This window comes from Myodes glareolus, chromosome 5, assembly GCF_982192425.1.
Source record: "Myodes glareolus chromosome 5, mMyoGla1.1, whole genome shotgun sequence".
Taxonomy (NCBI): Eukaryota; Metazoa; Chordata; class Mammalia; order Rodentia; family Cricetidae; genus Myodes; species Myodes glareolus.
Genome location: NC_142030.1, coordinates 63,165,532 through 63,185,939, shown reverse-complemented (window position 1 = coordinate 63,185,939; position 20,408 = coordinate 63,165,532). Strand labels below are relative to the sequence as shown.

The 20,408-nt window shown below is 39.5% G+C and overlaps 2 protein-coding genes across 4 annotated transcripts in view; one reads left to right on the top strand and one right to left on the bottom strand.

The window, feature by feature from the left end:
* Positions 1 to 1,832, bottom strand: part of Dars2 (aspartyl-tRNA synthetase 2, mitochondrial) — a 31,458-nt gene extending 29,626 nt beyond the window's left edge. Inside the window, exons 1-2 of one of the 3 annotated variants that reach the window (XM_085688022.2) lie at positions 1,168 to 1,832; positions 441 to 540 (exon numbers count right to left, since the gene is read on the bottom strand). In XM_085688022.2, the coding sequence (XP_085544148.2) occupies positions 441 to 540; positions 1,168 to 1,291 (224 nt within the window). In that variant the 5' untranslated portion in view covers positions 1,292 to 1,832. The remainder of the gene's footprint in view (positions 1 to 440; positions 541 to 1,167) is intronic. The other 2 variants (XM_048421364.3, XM_048421361.3) reach the window with 2 other exon arrangements.
* A 185-nt stretch (positions 1,833 to 2,017) lies between these two features.
* On the top strand, positions 2,018 to 19,676 carry Cenpl (centromere protein L). Its single transcript, XM_048421372.3, has 6 exons — positions 2,018 to 2,246; positions 2,428 to 2,498; positions 4,516 to 4,689; positions 7,543 to 7,794; positions 16,476 to 17,018; positions 19,319 to 19,676. Exons 3-6 carry the CDS (start codon positions 4,519 to 4,521, stop codon positions 19,388 to 19,390), a joined length of 1,038 nt encoding a protein of 345 aa, XP_048277329.1. The 5' UTR covers positions 2,018 to 2,246; positions 2,428 to 2,498; positions 4,516 to 4,518; the 3' UTR covers positions 19,391 to 19,676.
* The last annotated feature ends 732 nt before the right edge of the window (positions 19,677 to 20,408 follow it).

Below are 20,408 nucleotides of genomic sequence, written 5' to 3'. Positions count from 1 at the left end.
GATGAACAACAAAAACAATAAATGGGTTTTGAACCTAAGGAATCACTCACTGCTAATGCTTTTAAGCTTTTTCTCTACTTAACTTTTGACTAAAGTAGATTCTTAACTCCCACGCTACTGCCGCTTCTCAGTTGGCTTACAGATTCTAGTCCGCTCCCAGCTGCGAATTATAAGAACTTTTCCATGTTAGTGCAATATTATGTCAGCCCACTGGTGGCCTAGGTTTTGTCACTACGCCCTTTAACAGATGACACTGGTACTTACTGAGAGTGACACTTAGAATTTTTCAAAGCAAAACAGGACAGAAAATGCAGTGAATTCTGAGAGAATGACGAAAGTGGCAAAATATAATTCTCTGACTGGATAAAAATTAGTAAAGGTTAGAATAGTTTGGGAATAAATCCAATTCATGTATTCCTAAACCATTTGCCTCAGTTTACCTTCGGTACTGAATCCATCCACACAGAGTGACTTCTTGGCCTAAGTGGGAAGAACGCAATTCTCCACATGTGTTGGTTCGAGCAACAAAGCTACTAAATTCTTTAGAAAGAGAAAAAAAAATGTATAAGGCAACAGTAAAAATATTTGTAGTCTGTTTAAAATATTATCCATTCATGGTATATTAGTTGTTTCAGGTCAATGGGTGAAGTTAGTAAAAAATTTTAAATTACATTTGTGTGTATGTGTACCATACAGATGGGAGCTCACATGTCATGGTGCACCTGTGGAGGTCAGAGTTGTTGGATTCTGTTCTTGCATCCACAATGTGGGCCCTGGAAATGAACTTGGGTTCTCGGGCTTGGCAGTTAAGTGCCTCAACCCACTGAGAGCCTGATGAGATTTATAAATAGGCTGGATCATACAATTCCTCCATTGTGTTTATCCGCAAATGTGCTAAAGCCCAAGTGAATTTTGCATTGTTTAGAAATCTAAACTTTCTACATGACCTAGCACTTGCATGGACCTAAAATGGTAATTGTCCAATTTTAAATACTACGGTTCCTTGTCAAGTGAAATATGACCTTAGAAATTATCTAAGTTGAAAGTGCAGTTACTATTCAGATTTTTTATTTTGTAGTATTGATTTGAATGATCTGCTATAAATATGCAGTTAAGACTGGGAAAACAAGCTATCGAAAACAGGCGGAAGGTCGTTGCTGCTTTCACCTGGAATTCTTTGCGCACCCAACGCCATACTTCTGGAGAGAGAACCCCAGATTGGCTGGGTGGTCCGTCTGATGGGTCTGGATAAACCCCTGCATAGTCGACTTAACCAAGAACCAAGATACATGTTGAAGTCGCAGGACCGCGAGTGACAATCACGAATCCTACGCTGCGGGTGTGACGCTCAAAACTCCGTTTCCGTAATACCCAGGCCCTTAAAATTCTAGTTTCCAATCAAATGCATCCAGACCCTCCTCCGCAGAACGTTCCAATATTTACAAAGCAGATCAATCCGCAAGATCTCTAGGGCCCTTGGATGAATGGATAGGGTAAAACCTTTGCTTCCTTCGGTGCATCAGTTCCCACTTAATTAAACAAGGCTGCGGCAGGAAGACCAAAATATTCCAAATCGCAGCGCTAGCCGGACCCCAGCGCAGTCCAGGCGCGGGGAGGCCGGTCACCAGGAGCGCGTCCTTTCTTTATTTCCACGTTTTCGCGAAGGTGACCAGAGCATAAGAAGAAGGCAGTTCAACCTCGTGAAACACGAACTTCTGAAGGCGAGCGAATGGAAAAGGTTCCGAGGTTCGAACCCAAACACAAACCGCGTTCCGACGCCAGTTCCTCTAATGCTCCGCGAGCGCCAAACTCACGTAAAGTGTTCGGCCAATCAGAACGAAGGTACTTCCGTCACGTTTATTGTGGGCGGAAATTTGAGAGCAAGCTTCGCAGCGGTTGTAAGACGGAAGAGGAACGCGGCGCAATCGGGAATTTGATGGGACAAGCCCTGCCCTTAGTTAAAATGGCGACTTCAGTTGCTAATTTACGTGAAATCGGCGGGCCAGAGGCGAGGCTGTCTGCGTCGGTCGCAGAGCATGTCGGGAAATAATTTTAAACTGGCGGCTTGGAGTTCGCGGGGCTGCGCCTTCGTTCGCGAAGGGAGGTTTCAAGTCTACTTTCGATCACAGGGGAGCTTCTGAGAGGGGGCTTCCGGGACGCCTTGTCTTTCGTGGGCAGACGCTAACTCCCGAGGAGTGAGGGTCGCAGAGCTCGCCCGCTAGGGAAGCTGTACTGTCTCTCCCAAGGTGACGTCGCAGGTGTTGGCCGCGTCTGAGGGAGCCCAGGTTCCCTCGCTGGCCTTGATGTCCCTTCTGAAGTCACCAGGAATTGCTTCGGTTCCCTCTGAGCTGTCATTTTGGTCGCTTTCTTTCTTTTTTTTTTCCCCCCACGAAAACAAAAAAAATCAAAATTTCCTTTTCGTCGTAGTCTTGGAGCCAGACTTGAAGAATGATTCGTGAATCCGGAATGGATGACAACGTCATCACGACATATTTTTGGTAAGATGTTTTGAGTGGGTCCTGGACTGGCTATGTACTGTCTTGAGCTCTGTTGTGTGGTCATTGTCTTTGCATTGCTTTTGTGTATTTAGATGGGAACCCAGAGGAGTTAACGTGCAGGTGAGCTTTGGTATTGGAACAGTCGATTGACAGTTGTGGCAGTATTACACTGATTAACTCAGGGGCCCTTTTTTCATGAACTAGCCACAAGAGGCGTTTTGGCGAGAGATGTTCTGTGGATACTAAAGAACTGCTGAGAGGGTTAAGACTTGGGAAATATTTCGGACCCTCCTTTTCTGTCAACTGGCAGCACAGTAGCTTTACATAATGGGTCATTTGATGAGTAAATGCACCACTAGTACCAGATATGTCCCAGCATAAGGGAGGCTGAGGCAAGAGAATTGCCGTGAGTTCTAGGCCAACCTGAGCTACACAGTCATTATAAACAAAACACCCCCAAACAAAATGAGAATAGTTGTTAAAGGCTTGATATTTGTTAAGTGATTGCAAACAAACTTGGAAAATAGTGAATGCTTAGCAATTATTTTCCCAAATAGCACACTTCTCAGAAAAATTCTGTAACCTAAACCTAAGTGAAGTTCACACCAGGAGGCTCACCAGGAGTGTGGCCAAGGTCACATCATGGAAATACTTTATGTCTATGACAAAATGAAAAGTGCCTGTTTAAATGCTGCATCCCTATCTGTGGTGGTTTTTATTTTATTTCTTAAACATTGTACATGTGTGTTCACATGTGCTTTGGCGTGGGTATGGTGTCAGAGGAAACTTGCAGAAGTCAGTTCTCGCCTACTGTTTGGGTTTCAGGAATTGAACTCAGGTTATCTCACTTAGCTGCAAGTTCCTTTGCTAGCTGAATCTCGCCAGCCCTGGAGTTTTGAGAATCCAGGTAAAGCTAAGGTGCCAAAGCAGATGGAGGAGGAACTGATGACATGAGATTACTGTTCCCCTAATATAGACAACTGACTCTTCCAGGTGATTTACCCTCCTCTGTGGTATACCTCTCCTGTGGAGTAGGAAATGGCCATGCCCCCTGAGGTACTTGTGCAGGTCATCTTGCTTTCCAGACCATCCTTGTTATGAGAGCGACTCTAGTCTCAGTTCGTCCATCAACAGGTCCATTGACAGTTGCACCATCTTGACTCTATATCCTGTTTAGTTTTGTTACGTTTCTGGCTGAAGGAGGGTTGGTAAGAAAGGAAATCCCTCACACAGGCAGGTTTGGAAAGCAACAGTAGAGGTATTTCCTTTGCAAGTCAAGTTTTGGCTACAGGGTCTTGCTGGTTTGGAGTTATGACTGTAAAGATACCCTACAGTTTTTTGACTAGAAAGTTCACCTCTTTCTGGCTGCTGAGAGTGTTAAGTGGCAAAGCCGGCAGGATTTAGCAGTGCTCCAGCTTGGGAACACGGTTTTCTTTCTCTTTGTTGATCTGGGGTCAGTCTAGTGCCTGGACATTTGGTTGCTGTTGCTTTGCAGCCTCCTTCAGGAAAGGGGGGGGGCGGGGACGATGACTGTGAGGTGGCTGCCTTTTCTCTTAGGACTAGCCTTTGCTCCCTTGGGTCTTCCAGCCTCCAAGGGCCCTGGAAGAGAGCCATCCCCCACCGTGCCAGTTGCATAAATGTTCTGTCTTTCTTTCTATGTGCTCATGCAAACTCACCTCGTGTCTTCCCTCTCCTTTTGAACTGGGCAGGCCGATTTAGAGGCAGCTCCAAGGTCATCATGAAGCCCCTGCTGTGCCCTCGTTCATGGCGGTCTTGCAGCTTTCCTTGGCCACACATAGATCACATTATTTGACTTATTCTAGAGCTTGTACTGTAAAGTTCTTGTTTTGGTATTTCTCGTCACAGCAAGAGAGCAGTGACTAAGGCAAGAACTAAGAGGATGTTGTGGAAAAGGTGGGAATGGGAAGGAAACAGAGTTGGACATTCCTGTAGAGCAATGTGCAGGAATTATTTTAGTGCTTAGAATTCTAGAATTACTTTTTTTTTCTTATTGCAGACTATGGATTCTTATAATTCACCTGGACCAACTTCTAGACGAAGGACCTCAAATCTGAAAGACTATTTTATAGGTGCCACCCCTCTGCAGAAACGGCTGGAATCGGTCAGGAGGCAGAGTTCATTTTTTCCCAGTCCACCTCGGAGAAAATTACCCCAGTGTTCACAGTTGCAGGTATGATTTGTTTGCCTTTGGGACAGTCAGTGATTGAAAATATATGAATAAGGATATATAAATTGTATATCGATTTCTAGCTGACAGGTAATGAGGAGCAGTTCAGGAAATAATTTCACATTTTAACCACAGTAGCTTTTGTTCCTCCTAATCTCCATTAATCCAGTTCATTTCCTCAATATTTTTCTTCTATTATTATATTATTATTATATTATTATATTATTCTACATTGGCATTTTTGAAGAATACAGACTCATACTTTCCCCTGTTTGACTGCAATGTTCCTCAGTTTTGTATTTCTTATGTTTCCCAATGTTTGAAGTTTATATTCTTGTCTAGCATTTTTGATAAGTTCATTGGATCTTTGATTCTTTGGTACCTTCAGTGTAGCCTTCTCCTCTTGCCCATGATATGTGTCTAGTGCCTTTTGGGTTAGGAGTCAAGTTTTGCTTCTTATGACGTTTTGAAGAGAAATTGCTAGTGCTGGTACTGAAAGTAATAGTTCTCGGCCAGAAAGCTTTTTGGGAGTTTAGGGTGGGGCTACTGGGGTTTTAATGCAGAGCCTTGTATATGTTAAGCTTAGTTCTACCCCTGAACTATATCAGCCTGAGAGACCTTATCCATCCTTCCTTCCTTCCTTCCTTCCTTCCTTCCTTCCTTCCTTCCTTCCTTCCTTCCTTCCTTCTTTCCTTCCTTCCTCTTGCCAACTGAGATTATGTGTGTGCAGCTACGTGACTTTCAAGTGTGAATTATTTTGTCTACATGTATATATTGTACCACATGTGTGCCTGAGTAAGTGAGAAGAAGGCACTGGGCTCCTAGAACCTGGACCATCATGTGGATGCTGAGAATTGAACCCAGCCCTTCTGCCATTTCTCCAACCCCTCTGAGATATTTTATGTAAAGATAGAAATGTCTAGTTTAGTGCTTTTTAATATAATTTTCCCATCTATTTAATAAGGAAAAGTATGTAACTATTTCAGTGAATGCTGTAACTATGACAAACATTGTTCTCAAATCACACCCCCCCCCCCACACGCCCCTTTGTTCTAAAAGATAGCTGGAGCTGTGAGAGGGTGTCAGAAAGTGTGGACTGCAGAAGTTCCTCAGGAGGAAACTAGGAGCTTTGAGGCTGTCAATACTTTTATACTCTCCTTGGGGTTTTTTTGTTTGTTTTTCATTTGTTTACTTTTGTTTTTGTTTCTTTGAAACAGAATGTTAGCTTATAACTCATTGTGTAAACTGGGCCAGTTTGGCTTTGAACTTGTGGTTGATCTTTCTGTCTGCCCCAGAAGAGTCGTATACCACCATGCCTAGCACACATTTATGTTTTAAATTAATTTTTTTAAGTGAGCATACAAACTGGCTGATTTCCCCATGGAATGCTCATATGTATGTTATACTTCATTGTTATCTATCTTCTCTCCCCCCGCGCCCCGTCTGATCCTATTCCTCCCAAATAGTTCTCCTTTCTGTGTGTTGTCTTATCTTACTATCCCTATCCTTATGAGCTCTTCCTTCCCTCTCATGGTCCCTTTTCTACTTCCATGACTACAGACAGACACACACACACACACACCCCTAAATTCTGAATGTTAGAGAAAACATGAGGTACTTGTCTTTCTGAGTCTGGCTTACTTTGCCTAACATAACAATCTCTAATTCTGTCCATTTTCTTACAAATGTCATGACTTCATTTTTCTTTACAGCTTAAAAATTTTTCATTCTGTATTTATACCACGTTTTCTTTTTCATTTTTTTCCCCTTTGCCTTGGCTGTCCTGGAGCTCACTATGTAGACTAGGCTGGCCTCAAACTCCTGCAGATTTACATCTCTGCCTCCTGAGTGCTAGAATTAAAAGCAAGCCTGGTCTAACTCATTTTTTTTTAAAAAATCTAATATGCACATAAATTGAGCATGTATCTTTCTGGTGTGTTATTCAGAGTCCTGTGGATACATACCCAAGAGTGGTTAGCTGAGTCATCTTTTAGTGTTTTACAGAACCTCCACACTGACTTCATAGTGTGCACTGGTTTATTTTGTTTTCGATGGCACTTGTGGTCCTAATAGAGGATAGACAAATATATTTTCAAGTGTTGTTGTATATATTATACTGAATTAGGCTTTGTTGCAGAAAATGAACTTGCTGTCAAATAATTCTTTAAATTACTCAAGACTAATCAAACTAGATCCTTCAGAAATATTTTTGGTGTCTGGTGGAAGCTCAGGCTGTGAACATGCTAGGCAAGCACTATGCCATTAAGTGACATCACCACTATTTTCAAAATACATATGTAGTAGAACATAAGTGTTCATCTATGAAATATTTATTAAAATTCTCTGAAATGCCATTCATTTATATCCAAGCATCTAGAGTCAGTAAAATAGATAAAATCCTGTCCCCAACAAGCTTATACCCTGATTGGAAAGGGAGACAAGAAAAATAACACACACACACACACACACGCACATGTGCATGCAAATGCTAGATCATAGTAAATACTATGAATAAAAATGAAAGGCTTAGGAGATAGTGACAGACTTGGCTTGATACATTTACTTTAGAGTGGCCTCCTAGATAGGAACTGAGGACAGATATGAATGAAATGGAGAACTGTCTTGTTTGAACATTCAGTAGAAAAGTTTTCCATACAGGAAGGGAGGCAAAGGCAGAGGATCATTTAATGGCCTATAAAGTCCTGCAAGCTCCATTTGAGATTAATCTTAGGACCACAGAATCATGTACCAAGTAGTAAATTTATATTAAATATATAAATTGCTATGATTAAATTTTTATCCATGTTTTTTACTTTTTAATACTTTTATCTTAATTTTTTGTTGTTGTTGTTTTAGGAAGAAATTGATCCTGAGAAGGTGGCATTTCTCCTCCACAAACAATGGACTGTATATAGTTTAACTCCCCTGTATAAATTCTCCTATACTAACCTCAAAGAATATTCTAGACTTCTAAGTGCATTTATTGCTGCTGAAAAGCAAAAAGGACTTGCTGTGGAGGTGGGAGAAGACTTCAACATCAAAGTGATTTTCTCGACTCTACTTGGAGTAAAAGGGACACAAAGGGACCCTGAAGCTTTTCTTGTGCAGGTATAGTAATATGTGTGTAGCATTTGCTTCACAGAGGGGAAAAAATTTGTGTTTTGTTGGTTTGTAAAGGAGATTATAGTGTTTTCTTATTGCTTGTCTGTTTTTTTTGTTATTTTTAACTCCTAAGTTTGAGATATAAAAAGTTTTTTGATTACATTTATGTATTTATTTAATTTTATGTGTATATGTATGTGATTGGGTGCCACTGTGTGCTTGTGGAATTTGGAGAACTTACTGGAATTGGCTCTCTCTAACTTGTAGGATCCTCAGGATAAAACTCAGGTTGTTAGTTGCAGTACCAAGTGCCTTAATTTGCTAAGCCATCTTGCTGGTCCAATTCTTGTATTTTGTTTTGTTTTGTCTTTTTTTTAAAATTTTTATTTTGTATTATAATAATTAGATATAGCTAACATAATTTGTTTCCTACATGTGTAGGAAACTTTTTATGGGTGGAATGTGATGTTGACTTTAGAAAACACACAGCAGTATAAAGGAAGTTATAGGAACTTGTGCTTGCAAGATGGCTCAGCAAGTTAAGGCACGTGGGCAAGGCTGGAGGTCTGAGTTCCATACCTGGAACCAAAGGTGGAAGGAGAGAACTGTTTCCACAAAGGTGTCCTCTGATCTTACATTCCATTCTGGGCACACACACCCTTGAATCATGCACTCACATACACACAAGAATACCTTTTTAAAAATAATAATTTAACATTTTGGTATACATCTATTTGTTTATCTGAATCAGTATAGTGTTAAAATTGGAATCTAACTGTCCATACTTTGTGTTTTGGCTGTAGATAATTACTCATAATTAGGAATTCTACATTTTTGTAGATATAGAGATGAATGTTCTAGTTCTTTTCTTTCTTTCCTCTTTTTGTTTGTTTGTTTGTTTATTTTTCAAGACAGGGTTTCTTCCTGTCTATCCTGAAACTTGCTCTGTAGACTAGGCTGGCTTCGGACTCACAGAGATCCACTTGCCTCTGCCTCCAGAATGCTGGGATTAAAGGTGTGTGCCACCACTACCTGGCTTCTACTTATTTTCCGTTGAGATAAAACACTGACCAAAAGCAACTTGGAGAGGAAAGAGTTTATAAATTGGCATACCCTTCCAGTACATACACTTTGTGAGAAAAGCCCAGGCAGGAACTCAAGCAGAGACCAGAAGGAACGCTGCTTACTAGCATTCTCCCCACAGCCTTTTCAGTTTGCTTTCTTACACAATCCAGGCCCATCTGCGCACAATCCCTTATCAATCATTAATCAAGAAATGCCCCAGAGACTTGTCTACAAGGCCAGTCTGGTGGAGAAATGCCTCAATTGATGTTCCCTCTTCCCAGGTGGCTGTATGAAGTACGATTAATAAAAACCCAGAGAGAGAAGGTCCAAAAAGCAAAACAGCCAGTCACTGGCTCTTACCACTGCCTCAGTGCAAAATAGCGATCCTGCCTCCAGGAAACCTTAGAATGAGACTGAGAGCTGTCTCTTTCCATTTTATATTCCTCTCTAGGACTGGGATTAAAGGTGTGCACAACTGCCACCTGGTATCTATGGCGAGAGCTAGTGTGGCTCCTGGGATTAAATGTGTGTGTTATTGTGGCTACTGGGATTAAAGGTGTGTGTTACTGCTGCCTGGTCTATAAGGCTGACCAGTGTGGCTGTTTTATTTTTCTGTGATACACAGGCAAATTTTATTTATTAAAATACAAGTGAAATGCCCCTACAGCTGTAGCTGTAGCAAGGTAACTGAAAACTAACACACTATTATTCATTGAATCTTTTTTTTTTTTTTTAGGTTTTAGCTCCTAGAAGAAAAAAATTAATAAAATTATGGCATTATATCATCCCATATGGTACGTGATGCCATGTGACTCTCAGAAATACAGTGCTTCATATCTTTTCCTGTAAATTGTGCAGGAAAACCTACCTTTTGATTAGTTAAGAGATTTGCTTTTGTTTTTGAGACAGAGTCTTACTATATAGCCTTGGATTTGCTGACTTAGAACTTTCTGTATTGACCAGAAGGTCCTGGAACTCAGAGATCCTCTTGAGATCATCTTGAGTTCAAAATTAAAAGTGTATCCTGCCACACCCTGCCACATTTGCCTCTCCCCCACTTTTCTTTCTTTTTCTTGACACAAGGTCTTCCTGTTTAGCACTGGCTGGTCTGGAACTCAGAGAGATCTGACTGTCTCTGGCTTCTACTTTCTGGGACTAAAAGTTTGTGTGACTGTGCCCAACTCAGATGAACTAATCTTAACCTTTGAAAATGGAAATTAAATGTAGCAAGAATAATAAAAACCCAGAGACAGATATTGGGGTTCAACCTGAAGATTAGAAAAGCAAAGCAGCCAGCCACTAGAGAGCTCTTACCTCTAAGAAATCCTCTTAACCACTGAGCCATCTTTCCAGCCCCAAAAGTGAAAGTTTCTTTTTCTTTTTTTTTTAGTTTTATTTATTTATTATGTATACAGTATTCTCAGTGCTCTGCCTGCAGGCCAGAAGAGGACACCAGATCTCATTACACAGATGGTTGTGAGCCACCATGTGGTTGCTGGGAATTGAACTCAAGACCTTTGGAAGAGCAGGTGGTACTCTTAACCACTGAGCCATCTCTCCAACCCCTGTCATATTCTTAAATTTACTTTCTGCTGTCTGGGGGGGGGGGGTGTATGACAGCAATTTTAGAGAATCCTGAAAAGAAAATTTTTGGTTAATTGTCAAGTCCTGAGAGGGGTAGCTTTATCATTTGTTGTTCGGTCTCTGAGTAATGGGAAAGTGCAGGGTTTATCTTAAGTCGTAGCTAGAGTAGTTTGTAAGGCTGGATCTTCTCAGTTAGCCACCTCAAAATTGTCCTGAACATATTGTAGTCCACAGCCAATCTTTAGGAGTTGTTTTTCAGTTTAGTGGTGTTATCATAGTCCTGGAAGAATTGTTGTTGTGGTGGCCCATCCTCCTCATGAAGACTTCAAAGCTCCCTGTTAGGCTCATAATTCACTGCAGGAAACTGATAGAGACACAAACCCGAAACCATGTATAGGAAGGTAGAAAAAACCTTTTTCTAATATTAGTACTCTATATGACCATTAATATCAAGACAAAAAGTTTTTTTTAATTTATTTTTTTTGGTTTTTTGAGATAGAGTTTCTCTGTAGCTTTGGAGCCTGTCCTGGAACTAGGTCTTGTAGACCAGGCTGGCCTCGAACTCACAGAGATCTGCCTGCCTCTGTTTCCTGAGTGCTGGGATTAAAGGTGTGTGCCATCACCACCCGGCAAGATAAAAAGTTTTACATATATATAACACACACATATATATCTTATAAATTTTATACCTTAAGAAATGCTGTTAAAGAGCCAATATAAAACTAAAAGATTATGAGATTACTAGCACTAAAATAATCCTTAAAATTTTGTTTTTCTTCTGTTTTATATCAGGTGACTCTTCTGACATGAGACAGAGATTTTGGATTTCACTTTTAATAAGCATGCTTGGGTTTAGAAAAGGAGAGAGCCCATAGGTTGACTATTAACAGCTCTTATATCTGTCACCATTCTCCATTTTCTAGATTTCCTTTTAACAACAATTACAGAAGAATTTCAGGGGCTGGTTGATTTTTCAATATGCTGAGCATCTAGCTGCTCCTGTACCAGCTGTTCTAAAGCCTGTAGTTTCTCTTTTGTTAAAGACCATTACTTATCCCATAAAGTTTGTCTGTTAACCATTTTAAAGGTAAGGCTGTTGGTATCTTTGAAATAGCAGGTGTTGTGCCCTGTTCTTATACAACCTGAATGGTCAGTGACTGTTCTTTATAAAACCTTCTAATAATTTTCACAGAAACATACATTAATTTATAGTTTGTTTCTAAGATTGGGGGAATGTTAATCTGACTTCCATTGCTATAACAAATCTTGTCTTCTCACAAAGTTAGCCCCATATTGTTTTACTAGTCCTCTCTGTTCTTCTGACCCTACACATTCGACCCATCTTGTGCTCTGCTGTAGCTAAGATAAAGTTCCAGTCCTTAAAAACTGAACATTTACATCCGGAATTTGGATAATAAGATTCTGATGAAATTATTGTTACATCTGCACTAGTGTCTGCCAGACCTTCAATGACCTTATTTATTCATATTTTTAATTTTGGTATTTGTTCATTTATAGAAATTTGCAGAAATACTTGCTTTATAATTTGTCTTGAATTTTTTGTTCTCTTTTCTATAGCTATTCTATTATCTACAGCAGTATGGTTTCTTACAGTAGGCATTATGTTCTTTAATTTACTGTTAAAGTCAGTCTTTGTAAGAAATCCATAAAGGCTTCCTTTGGGCCCTGTATAGCTTTAGTAAATGACTCAATTTTCTTTCCTATTTCTTCAGTTCTGTCTCAAGCATTCAAAGCTGCTGTGTGGTCTAAAACCAGGATGTGGTCATCATATATAGCCTGCCTTTCCATAATATTCTCCTCCAAGAATTTAATCTTGGGAGATTTCCCTACCTGTGGCTTTACTCCATTGTTCAATAATCTTATCCTCTTCTCAGAACCAGACACTCCATTATAATTATGGACCAGACTTTAAAACACCTTTAACCAAATCTATCCAGTTGTTAGGGATAATTGTATTACAAACTGACCATGAGTTTAACTTTTGTTTCACAAAAGGTGAATGCTTGCCATATGAGACTGTTGCTTCCTTGAATCTCCTTAAATCTAACATTGGCACAGGAGTCCAGTTAGCTGTAACAGAGCCTCTGCCATTTGGCAATTCCTTTAAGGTTACTGGATATATTAAGGTTGGTTGTTTGAAAACCTTAGGCTGTTCCTCTCTATTCTTATAATGCAGTGCTGACTCTCCATGAAATTCTTCTGTCTGGATTTGAATGTCTCTGATTTATTTGTTTTTCCTAAGGCCTGTATCTTAGCACTCAGATTAACCAACTATTAATGATAAGACGAAAATGATAAAAGCTGATGTTTACAATTGATATTACATAAGTCCCATCTAAATTAGATATCCTCTCATTTAATCGTTCCATTTTCAAAATGTTTAGCATATTATCATATAGAGACCGAAATTTCTCCATTGTAATGGTTTTTCTCACTTTTTTTTTATTTTGTAAAGCTTAAGTTGTTTTATTTTTTGTATTTTCTTCATGCATAAGCTTTGTAGATTAGATTAGTGATAAAGATGCCCATAGCTAAGGATAACTATGCCATGTTATTATTAAATCTATTTAGTTACTTAATATCAATAAAGAAATGATTTTGCCAAACAAACAAACAAACAAACAAAAAAAACCACCAAAATTATACAGCCGGGCATGGTGATGCATGCCTTCAGTCTCAGCATTTGAGAGGCAGAGGCAAGCAGATAGGTCTTTGAGTTTGAGGCTATCCTGGTCTATGTAGTGGCTTCCAGTATAGCCAGTCTCAAAAACAAAGCAAAATAATAATAATAAATGTGCCTGAAAGTGTAGAGAACTTGGAACCCTCATTCAATGCGGAAAAATTTTGCAGCTACTTTAGAAAGCAATGGGTTTCAAAATCTCATTTCTTGATAAGCCTACAAGACCTACTTAGGTCGTGAAAGTGTAATACGTATGGTACATTTGGTCTCGAAGGTGTTTAACTCCTTTATAGTCTCTTGAATAAGGAGATATGATAAAAGAAACTAAATGATCCTTTATAATACATTGGGGTCAGGTGATAGTGGTGCGTGTCTTTAATCCCAGCACTTGGAATGTAGAGACAGGTAGATCTCTGAGTTCAAGGCCAGCCTGGTTTACAGAGCAAGTTCCAGGTTATTTTTATCTTTGAAGGCCCACCACCCAATAAATACACAGAGACTTTTACTTAGTTATGAATGCCTGACCTTAACTTGGCTTGTTTCTAGCTAGCTTAATTCCATCTACCTTTTGCCTCTGGGCTTTTACCTTTCTCTGTTCTATGTACCTCTCTTTCCTTCTTACTCATGACTGGCTGGGTGGCTGGATGCTTGGGTGGCTGGTGGCTGGCTCCCGGCGTCATCCTTTCCTTTTCTTGTTCCTTTCTCTTCCCTCTCTTTCCTCTTATTTGTTCTCTTTGTCTGCCAGCCCCACCTATTTCTCTCTCCTGCCTAGCTATTGGACATTCAGCTCTTTATTAGACCAGTCAAGTGTTTTAGACAGCCAAAGTAACACAGCTTTACAGAATTAAACAAATGTAACATAAAAGAATGCAACACATTTTTACATCATTAAACAAATATTTTACAACAAAATCCTGCCTTGAAAAACAAAAGCTATGATGGAGCAATGATTTAAATGTTGCCCTGGTTTAGTACTTTAACAAAAACTATCATGAATGTTTTGAAGGTATGTTTGCTATGTAATTCACAATGGGAAATTTGATTCTTTGGGAAAATAAGATTTTAAACTATCTTGAACAAATTTGCACAGTGGACCAGAATGAAAGAACTTTAAATTTGGTAGAAATAAATTTACTGATTAATCGTGGTTGAGGGGAGTTTTACATTTTACATATAATAGCAAAAATGAATGTATTAGGCCTTAAATTTTAATTAGATTTGTTAATTTTATTTTATGTGTATTTTGCCTGTATGTATGTCTGACTACATGTGTGCTTGGTGCCCTTGGAGGTCAGAAGAGGCTATCAGATCCCTTGGAACTGAAATTATGGATGGTTGTGAACCTCCATGTGGGTGCTGGCACTCAAACCTGGTCTTCTGCAAGAGCAACAAGTGCTCTTCACTGCTGAGCCATCTCTTCAGCCCTGGGCATTTTCTTTAAAGCTGTCAACTAAAAACTAGAGGTCTGTAATCTTAGTTATATTAATAGTACAATCTAGGTCAAAGATGGTGATCTAATCAGGTTTTTTTTTTTTTTCCTGACCTAGAGCCTTGTATACATTACATACTTTTTCATAGAGTTTGTTTCTTAGGGCCTTGTGTGTAAACTTCTCTGAAATAAACATATTCACTTTTAGATGGCTCTTATGCATAAGAAGTTCAGAGAAGAATCTTGTGAGTGTATGTCCTAGGAAGAATGGGTTGAAGGCAGTGGAGACCTTGAATTTGACCATGTATGTGTTATAGACCAGCAGATGTCTGAAGGGCTTTTCCTATAGAAGAGAGATTAGGTTTTATTTGTCTTACATGCCCATAACGAAGAAGGCGATGCAGTGGATGGGAACTGTATGGAACAGTTTAAGCTGATGGAAAGAGCTGCTGTGGGAATGGCAAAATGTAAGCTGTTGGTGTGGTGAACTCGTGTAGCCCCTTCTAGAGTTGAGTTGTTATTTTTCTTCCCCAAGATATTGTACCTGAATGTACCATATAAGGGTTTCCTAATTTGATTTTTGGCGAGATCTTGTCATCTACTTTATCTGTAGTATAGAAAAATATTGGCCAAAAGTCATTATTTTGATAAGCCCTAATAATGATTAGAAAAGCTCCTCTTTGTGATTTTGTATCAACTATTGTTATTACTTTTAGTTTTTTTATGAAGCAAAGTTGGAGTTTATTAAGAATCAGTTTTAATACATATTTAATTACAGATATTAGGGAAGAGAGACAGTGTTTAAAAAAGGACAGTATTTTAAAAAAGGAGCCAGACATGGTGACTCACACATGTAATCCAGCACTTTGTTTTGGGTTCTTACTTTGTGTTCTTGTTTAAAAATGTGTTTTTATTAGCACATGTAAATTACTTATAATTTATAATGATTTTCATACATGTGTATGATGTATTTTGATCATTATCCCTTTGTCCTCCCACTCCTGCTGTTCTCCCTCCTCTTTCCAACTAGTTCTCCTACTTTCCAGGAGTTTAATTTGGGCTGCTTACAGGAACATGGCTGAGGGGTTATTTATTGCCACATAGGCACCTCCAGTGGCTTTTCCACTAATGAAAACCATTAACTGCCTATATATCCTCAGGGGTGAGTGGGGCTTGTGAGTTTCTCCCTCTTTCAAGTCAGAATGTTTATGAACCCAATCTTCTGCAGGTAATCCCAGCTGCTGAGAATTCAAGAGTGCAGTACTAGGTCCTGCCCAGAAGACAGCATGCCATATCACTTCCACCTCTTCCTCTGGCCCTACCTGCCTATGTGTGCTATTCCCCCAGGGTTAGGAGTGATATAGGTCTATTTAATCTCCACTTACTCTCAGCACTGGCCAGTTGTAAGCGTCTGTGGTAACTGTGGCCCATAATAAAAAGAAACTTCTCTGATCAAAGGTGACAGCAGTATTTATTCATATGAGCACAACATAAATATTTTTAGAAGGCAATTTGGTGGGGACTTTATGTCCATTAAGCAATAAAACAGAAGCACTTTGCCCACTAGAGCCTATGTTTATAGTCCCATACATGAACTTCCTGTGGAGCAGGCCTCTAATCGGAAGTGGTTGGTTACCCCTACAACAGTTCTGTTCTCTCTGTCTCTCTGTCTCTCTGTCTCTCTCTCTCTCATTTGGGACAGTATCCCATAGACTAGGCTAGCCTCAGACTTGTCCTGCAACCAAGGCTGACCTTGAACTCCTTGTCTTCCTGATTCAACCTGGAATTATGGGCATGTGCCACCATGCTTGGCCTTGTTTCTAATATACTTACTAATTTTTGAGAAGATAAAATTTAGGAGCAAATGGTATTTTGAACTTAATGAACTTGTTTTACTTTCCCTTGTAGATTTTCTCAAAGTCTCAGTCATCACGTGAGCAGAGAGAGGGTAAAGTGCTATGGACTGGTTGGTTCTGCTGTGTGTTTGGAGATAGTCTTCTGGAGACTGCTTCCGAAGACTTCACCTGTCTACCCTTGTTCCTTGCAAATGGAGCAGAGGCCAATACATCCTTGATTGGAGGCTGGTTTCAGAAGACTTTTGACTGTTGCTTCAGTCCTTTAGCAATCAGTGCATTTAATCTTTCCTGGATGGCTGCCATGTGGACTGCTTGTGAAATGGACCATTACACGGCTACCACTGAATTTTTTTGGTCTGTGCCCTGTAGCCCTCAAAGCTTGGATATTTCTTATGCAATTCATCCAGAGGATGCAAAAGCTTTATGGGACAGTGTCCACAAAACACCTGGGGAGATTACCCAGGAGGAAGTTGACTTATTTATGGACTGCCTTTATTCACACTTCCACAGGCATTTCAAAATTCACTTATCAGCCACAAGATTGGTTCGTGTCTCGACATCTGTAGCTTCAGCACACACTGATGGGAAAATAAAGGTTAGTTTGAATACATCTAATTAAATTCCTTCTTGTGTTTTCTATATGTGTTGTGATTATATTTTTACATGGGGAAATACACTTCACTGCATAGTACTACCAGTGCCTCTGACCACCTCGAGCCAGTCTGAAAGAGGAAGGGTACTGTGTGCTGTGCACTATAGAGCTGAATAATGTGAACTACCCTCAAGCAACCGAAATTTTCAAAATTGACAAATTTTGAAGTAATTATTAAAGTAACAGCATTTTATGTGTGGGATAAGATTATAGCCAATGACAGAATATCTTCTTTGCCTTTTAGACTTTTTTAAAATTACTATTAGACAGAAAGTCACAGAGAAATGGTTTTTATGTTCTATAGAGAAACAAATAGTTGGCTCCTAAGATGTGTGTGTGTGTGTGTGTGCAAATTTTTATTTCTGCACATGGGTGTTTTGCCTGCATGTATGTCTCTATGCACCATGTGTGTGTGCCATGCCCAGTACCCATAGAGGACAGAAGACAAAACCTTTGGATCCACTGAAACTGGAGTTTGGTCATGAGCTGTCATGTGGGTGCTGGGAATTGAATCTGGGTCCTCTGGAACAGCAGCCAGTGCTCTTAGCCACTCCAGCCCTCTTGAGACATATTTAAATACATGTTTCTGTATACATCCAGGGACTGTTTGCTATTACTTTGTCATTGTTAATGCTCTTAACAGAGTTTAATTCTACCTTTTCTTTCTACTTTTAAATTTTTGATGTGTTTTGTCCTTTTGTGTGTGTATGGTAGGAATTCAACATAGTGTCTTGAACACTAGGCAAGTACTCAGCCACTGAGCTACATACCCTCTTTCTGTCATATTTGTACATACTTATCTGCATGGTATGGCACAGAAAAAGTGAGTTATAGTAATTAGCACTCCTATCTCTATCTTATCCTAATACTTTGAAATAGTTCAGAAATTATAGACTGTAGTCTATAAAACTGTGCTATAAAAGCATTAGAACTAATTCCTCCCGACTGGGTGTATTTTGCTACCTATTATGTAACCCCACCCCATCTCTTAGCTGTTGGTGACCACTATTTTCTTCTATGAGATTTGTTTTGTTTTGAGGAAAGGCTTCATGTAGCCCAGGCTAGCCTTGAACTCATTAGCTGAAGATGATGTTGAATTCCCAATCCTCCTGCCTCCCCTCAAAAGTATTGGTATTATAGGTGTGTACCGCTACTCATTGGGATCAATGTTCTTAGCTTTTACAGATGAATGAAAGCATACCATGTTTGTCTTTCTGTGACTAGTAGATATTAATTCTATATTTTAGAACTACACTGTATATTTAGTCTATGTTTTATTTTAAAACAAGGAAATCAAGGCCAGCATAAATTTAAGTGACACATTCAAGATAGACCAGAAAGAAAAGGATGTATGGGGCTGGCCTTGTGGGTATGGTATGGCTCAGTGGGTGAGGACGTTTACTGCAGACCCAGTAGGATGACCTGAATTTGGTTCCTGGATCCCACATGTTGGAAGGAGAGAACTGACTCCTGAAAGTTAGCTTCTGACTTACACACGTGCTGTGGCATGCACACACATCCACAAAGGCACAAAACAAATAATTTCTTATAAGAAGGAAAGGAGTCACTATTTGAACTGAGTACTGAATAACTCACATTTTTAAACTAGAGGTCAAAATGAAACAATAAGCTGGAAGTAATTTTGATGAGAAGAACTAAGGATTAAAAACAAAAGGAACTTAATATAGTGGGATATGCTTCTAATTCTAGCACTTGTGGGTAGAGGCAGGAGGATCAATAGTTCAAGGTCATCCTTGGCAACATAGGGAGCGCAAAGCTGGCACTGACTACTTCACACCCTGTCTCAAAAAAACTAAAATGAGGACTGGAGAGATGGCTTAGTGATTAAGAGCATGTACTGTTCTTGCAGAGAACCTGAGAGTCTAGTTCCTAGTACTCATACTGAGTAGATCACAACTACCTGTAACTTAGCTCCAGAAGGACTGGCCTTTTAAAATTGGTTTTAACCAGGCTCGGCTGGTGGAGAACTGCATTGCTCTCCCAGCACCCATGCCAGGCAGTTCACAACTACCTGTAAATCCAGCTCTGGGAGAGCAATGCCTCTGGCCTCTTCTGGCACTTGGATTCATGTGCGTATACCTACACATACAACTATGTAATTAAATAAGTAAAATCAACAAAAGCCATGGCAAAAATAAAACAGAAAAAAAAACCCAATATCAAATTGCTTTGTCATAATACTATCTTAATTTTAAAATTTTTTCTTTTTTTTTCTTTTACAGATTCTGTGTCATAAATACCTTATTGGTGTGTTGGCCTATATGACAGAACTGGCAATTTTTCAAATTGAGTGAATTCTAGTATGGACTCTAAGTGATGCATTATAAACCCTTTCAGTTACTTTCTGAGTTGCTATTCCAAGTGGGACAGTGGAGGAAATGTAGCACCTGTTTTCTCATGGTGCCTTTGGAGTTGCCCGGGTGGATCTGAAACGCAGCAGTGGTCATGGGGTGAGCCATGGTTATGTGCTTGTGTGTCCATATATCACTGTGGTCCTGTTATGTATAAATGCTGTAGAAGATGCTGAATTGTTAACATAAAAGTATCCAGCTTAATCAAATAAACATATATAAAATCTGGTGTTTCTGATTTAGGTTATTTATTCTGTTGATGAGACTTGCCTCTGAGGTTCCTTTTTAAGTTCCTCAATTTTTCATTTCCAGATTTCCCTCAGATTTTTTTTAAAAATTAATTATTATTGATTTTATTTCCACTTTTAGATCTTGAACTATTTTTATCAATTCCCCTCCACTGTTGCGTTTTCATAGATTTCTTTAAGGGATTTATTCATTTCCTCTTTAGAGACCTCTATCATATTCGTAAAGGCTGTTTTAAGATCTTTGTCTTGCAATTCAGCTATGGTGCACTTCTCAGTGCCTACCATGGTAGGGTTGCTCGGCTGTAGTGGAGACATTGTCCTGTTAGTAACATTCTGTTAAACTCATACATCAGTGTCTAACTCATCCAGCATTGGAGAAGCTTCTTCTTTCTGCAACAGATAGGGGTAACAGAGACCTACAACCAGATATTACACAGAGAATGAGCGACCAAAGCTCATATGAACTTGCAGAGACTGAAGCAGGCACACTGGGTCTGCACCAGGTCCTTTGCAAATATATTATGGTTTCCAGTTTAGTGGGTTTTTTTTGTTTGTTTGTTTTGTTTTGTTTTGTTTTGTTTTTTCCCCCCGAGACAGGGTTTTTCTGTGTAACCCTGGCTGTCCTGGAACTCCCTCTGTAGATCAGGCTGGCCTCAAACTCAGAGACCCATTTGCCTGTGCCTCCTGAGTCTTGTAACTAAAAGCATGTGACA

Coding starts and splice junctions, on each gene's coding strand:
- Cenpl (XM_048421372.3), top strand. CDS start 4,519: ATGGATTCTTATAATTCACCTGGACCAACTTCTAGACGAAGGACCTCA. Junction 4,690..7,542: donor CCCAGTGTTCACAGTTGCAG/GTATGATTTGTT, acceptor TTGTTGTTTTAG/GAAGAAATTGATCCTGAGAA. Junction 17,019..19,318: donor ACACTGATGGGAAAATAAAG/GTTAGTTTGAAT, acceptor TTTCTTTTACAG/ATTCTGTGTCATAAATACCT.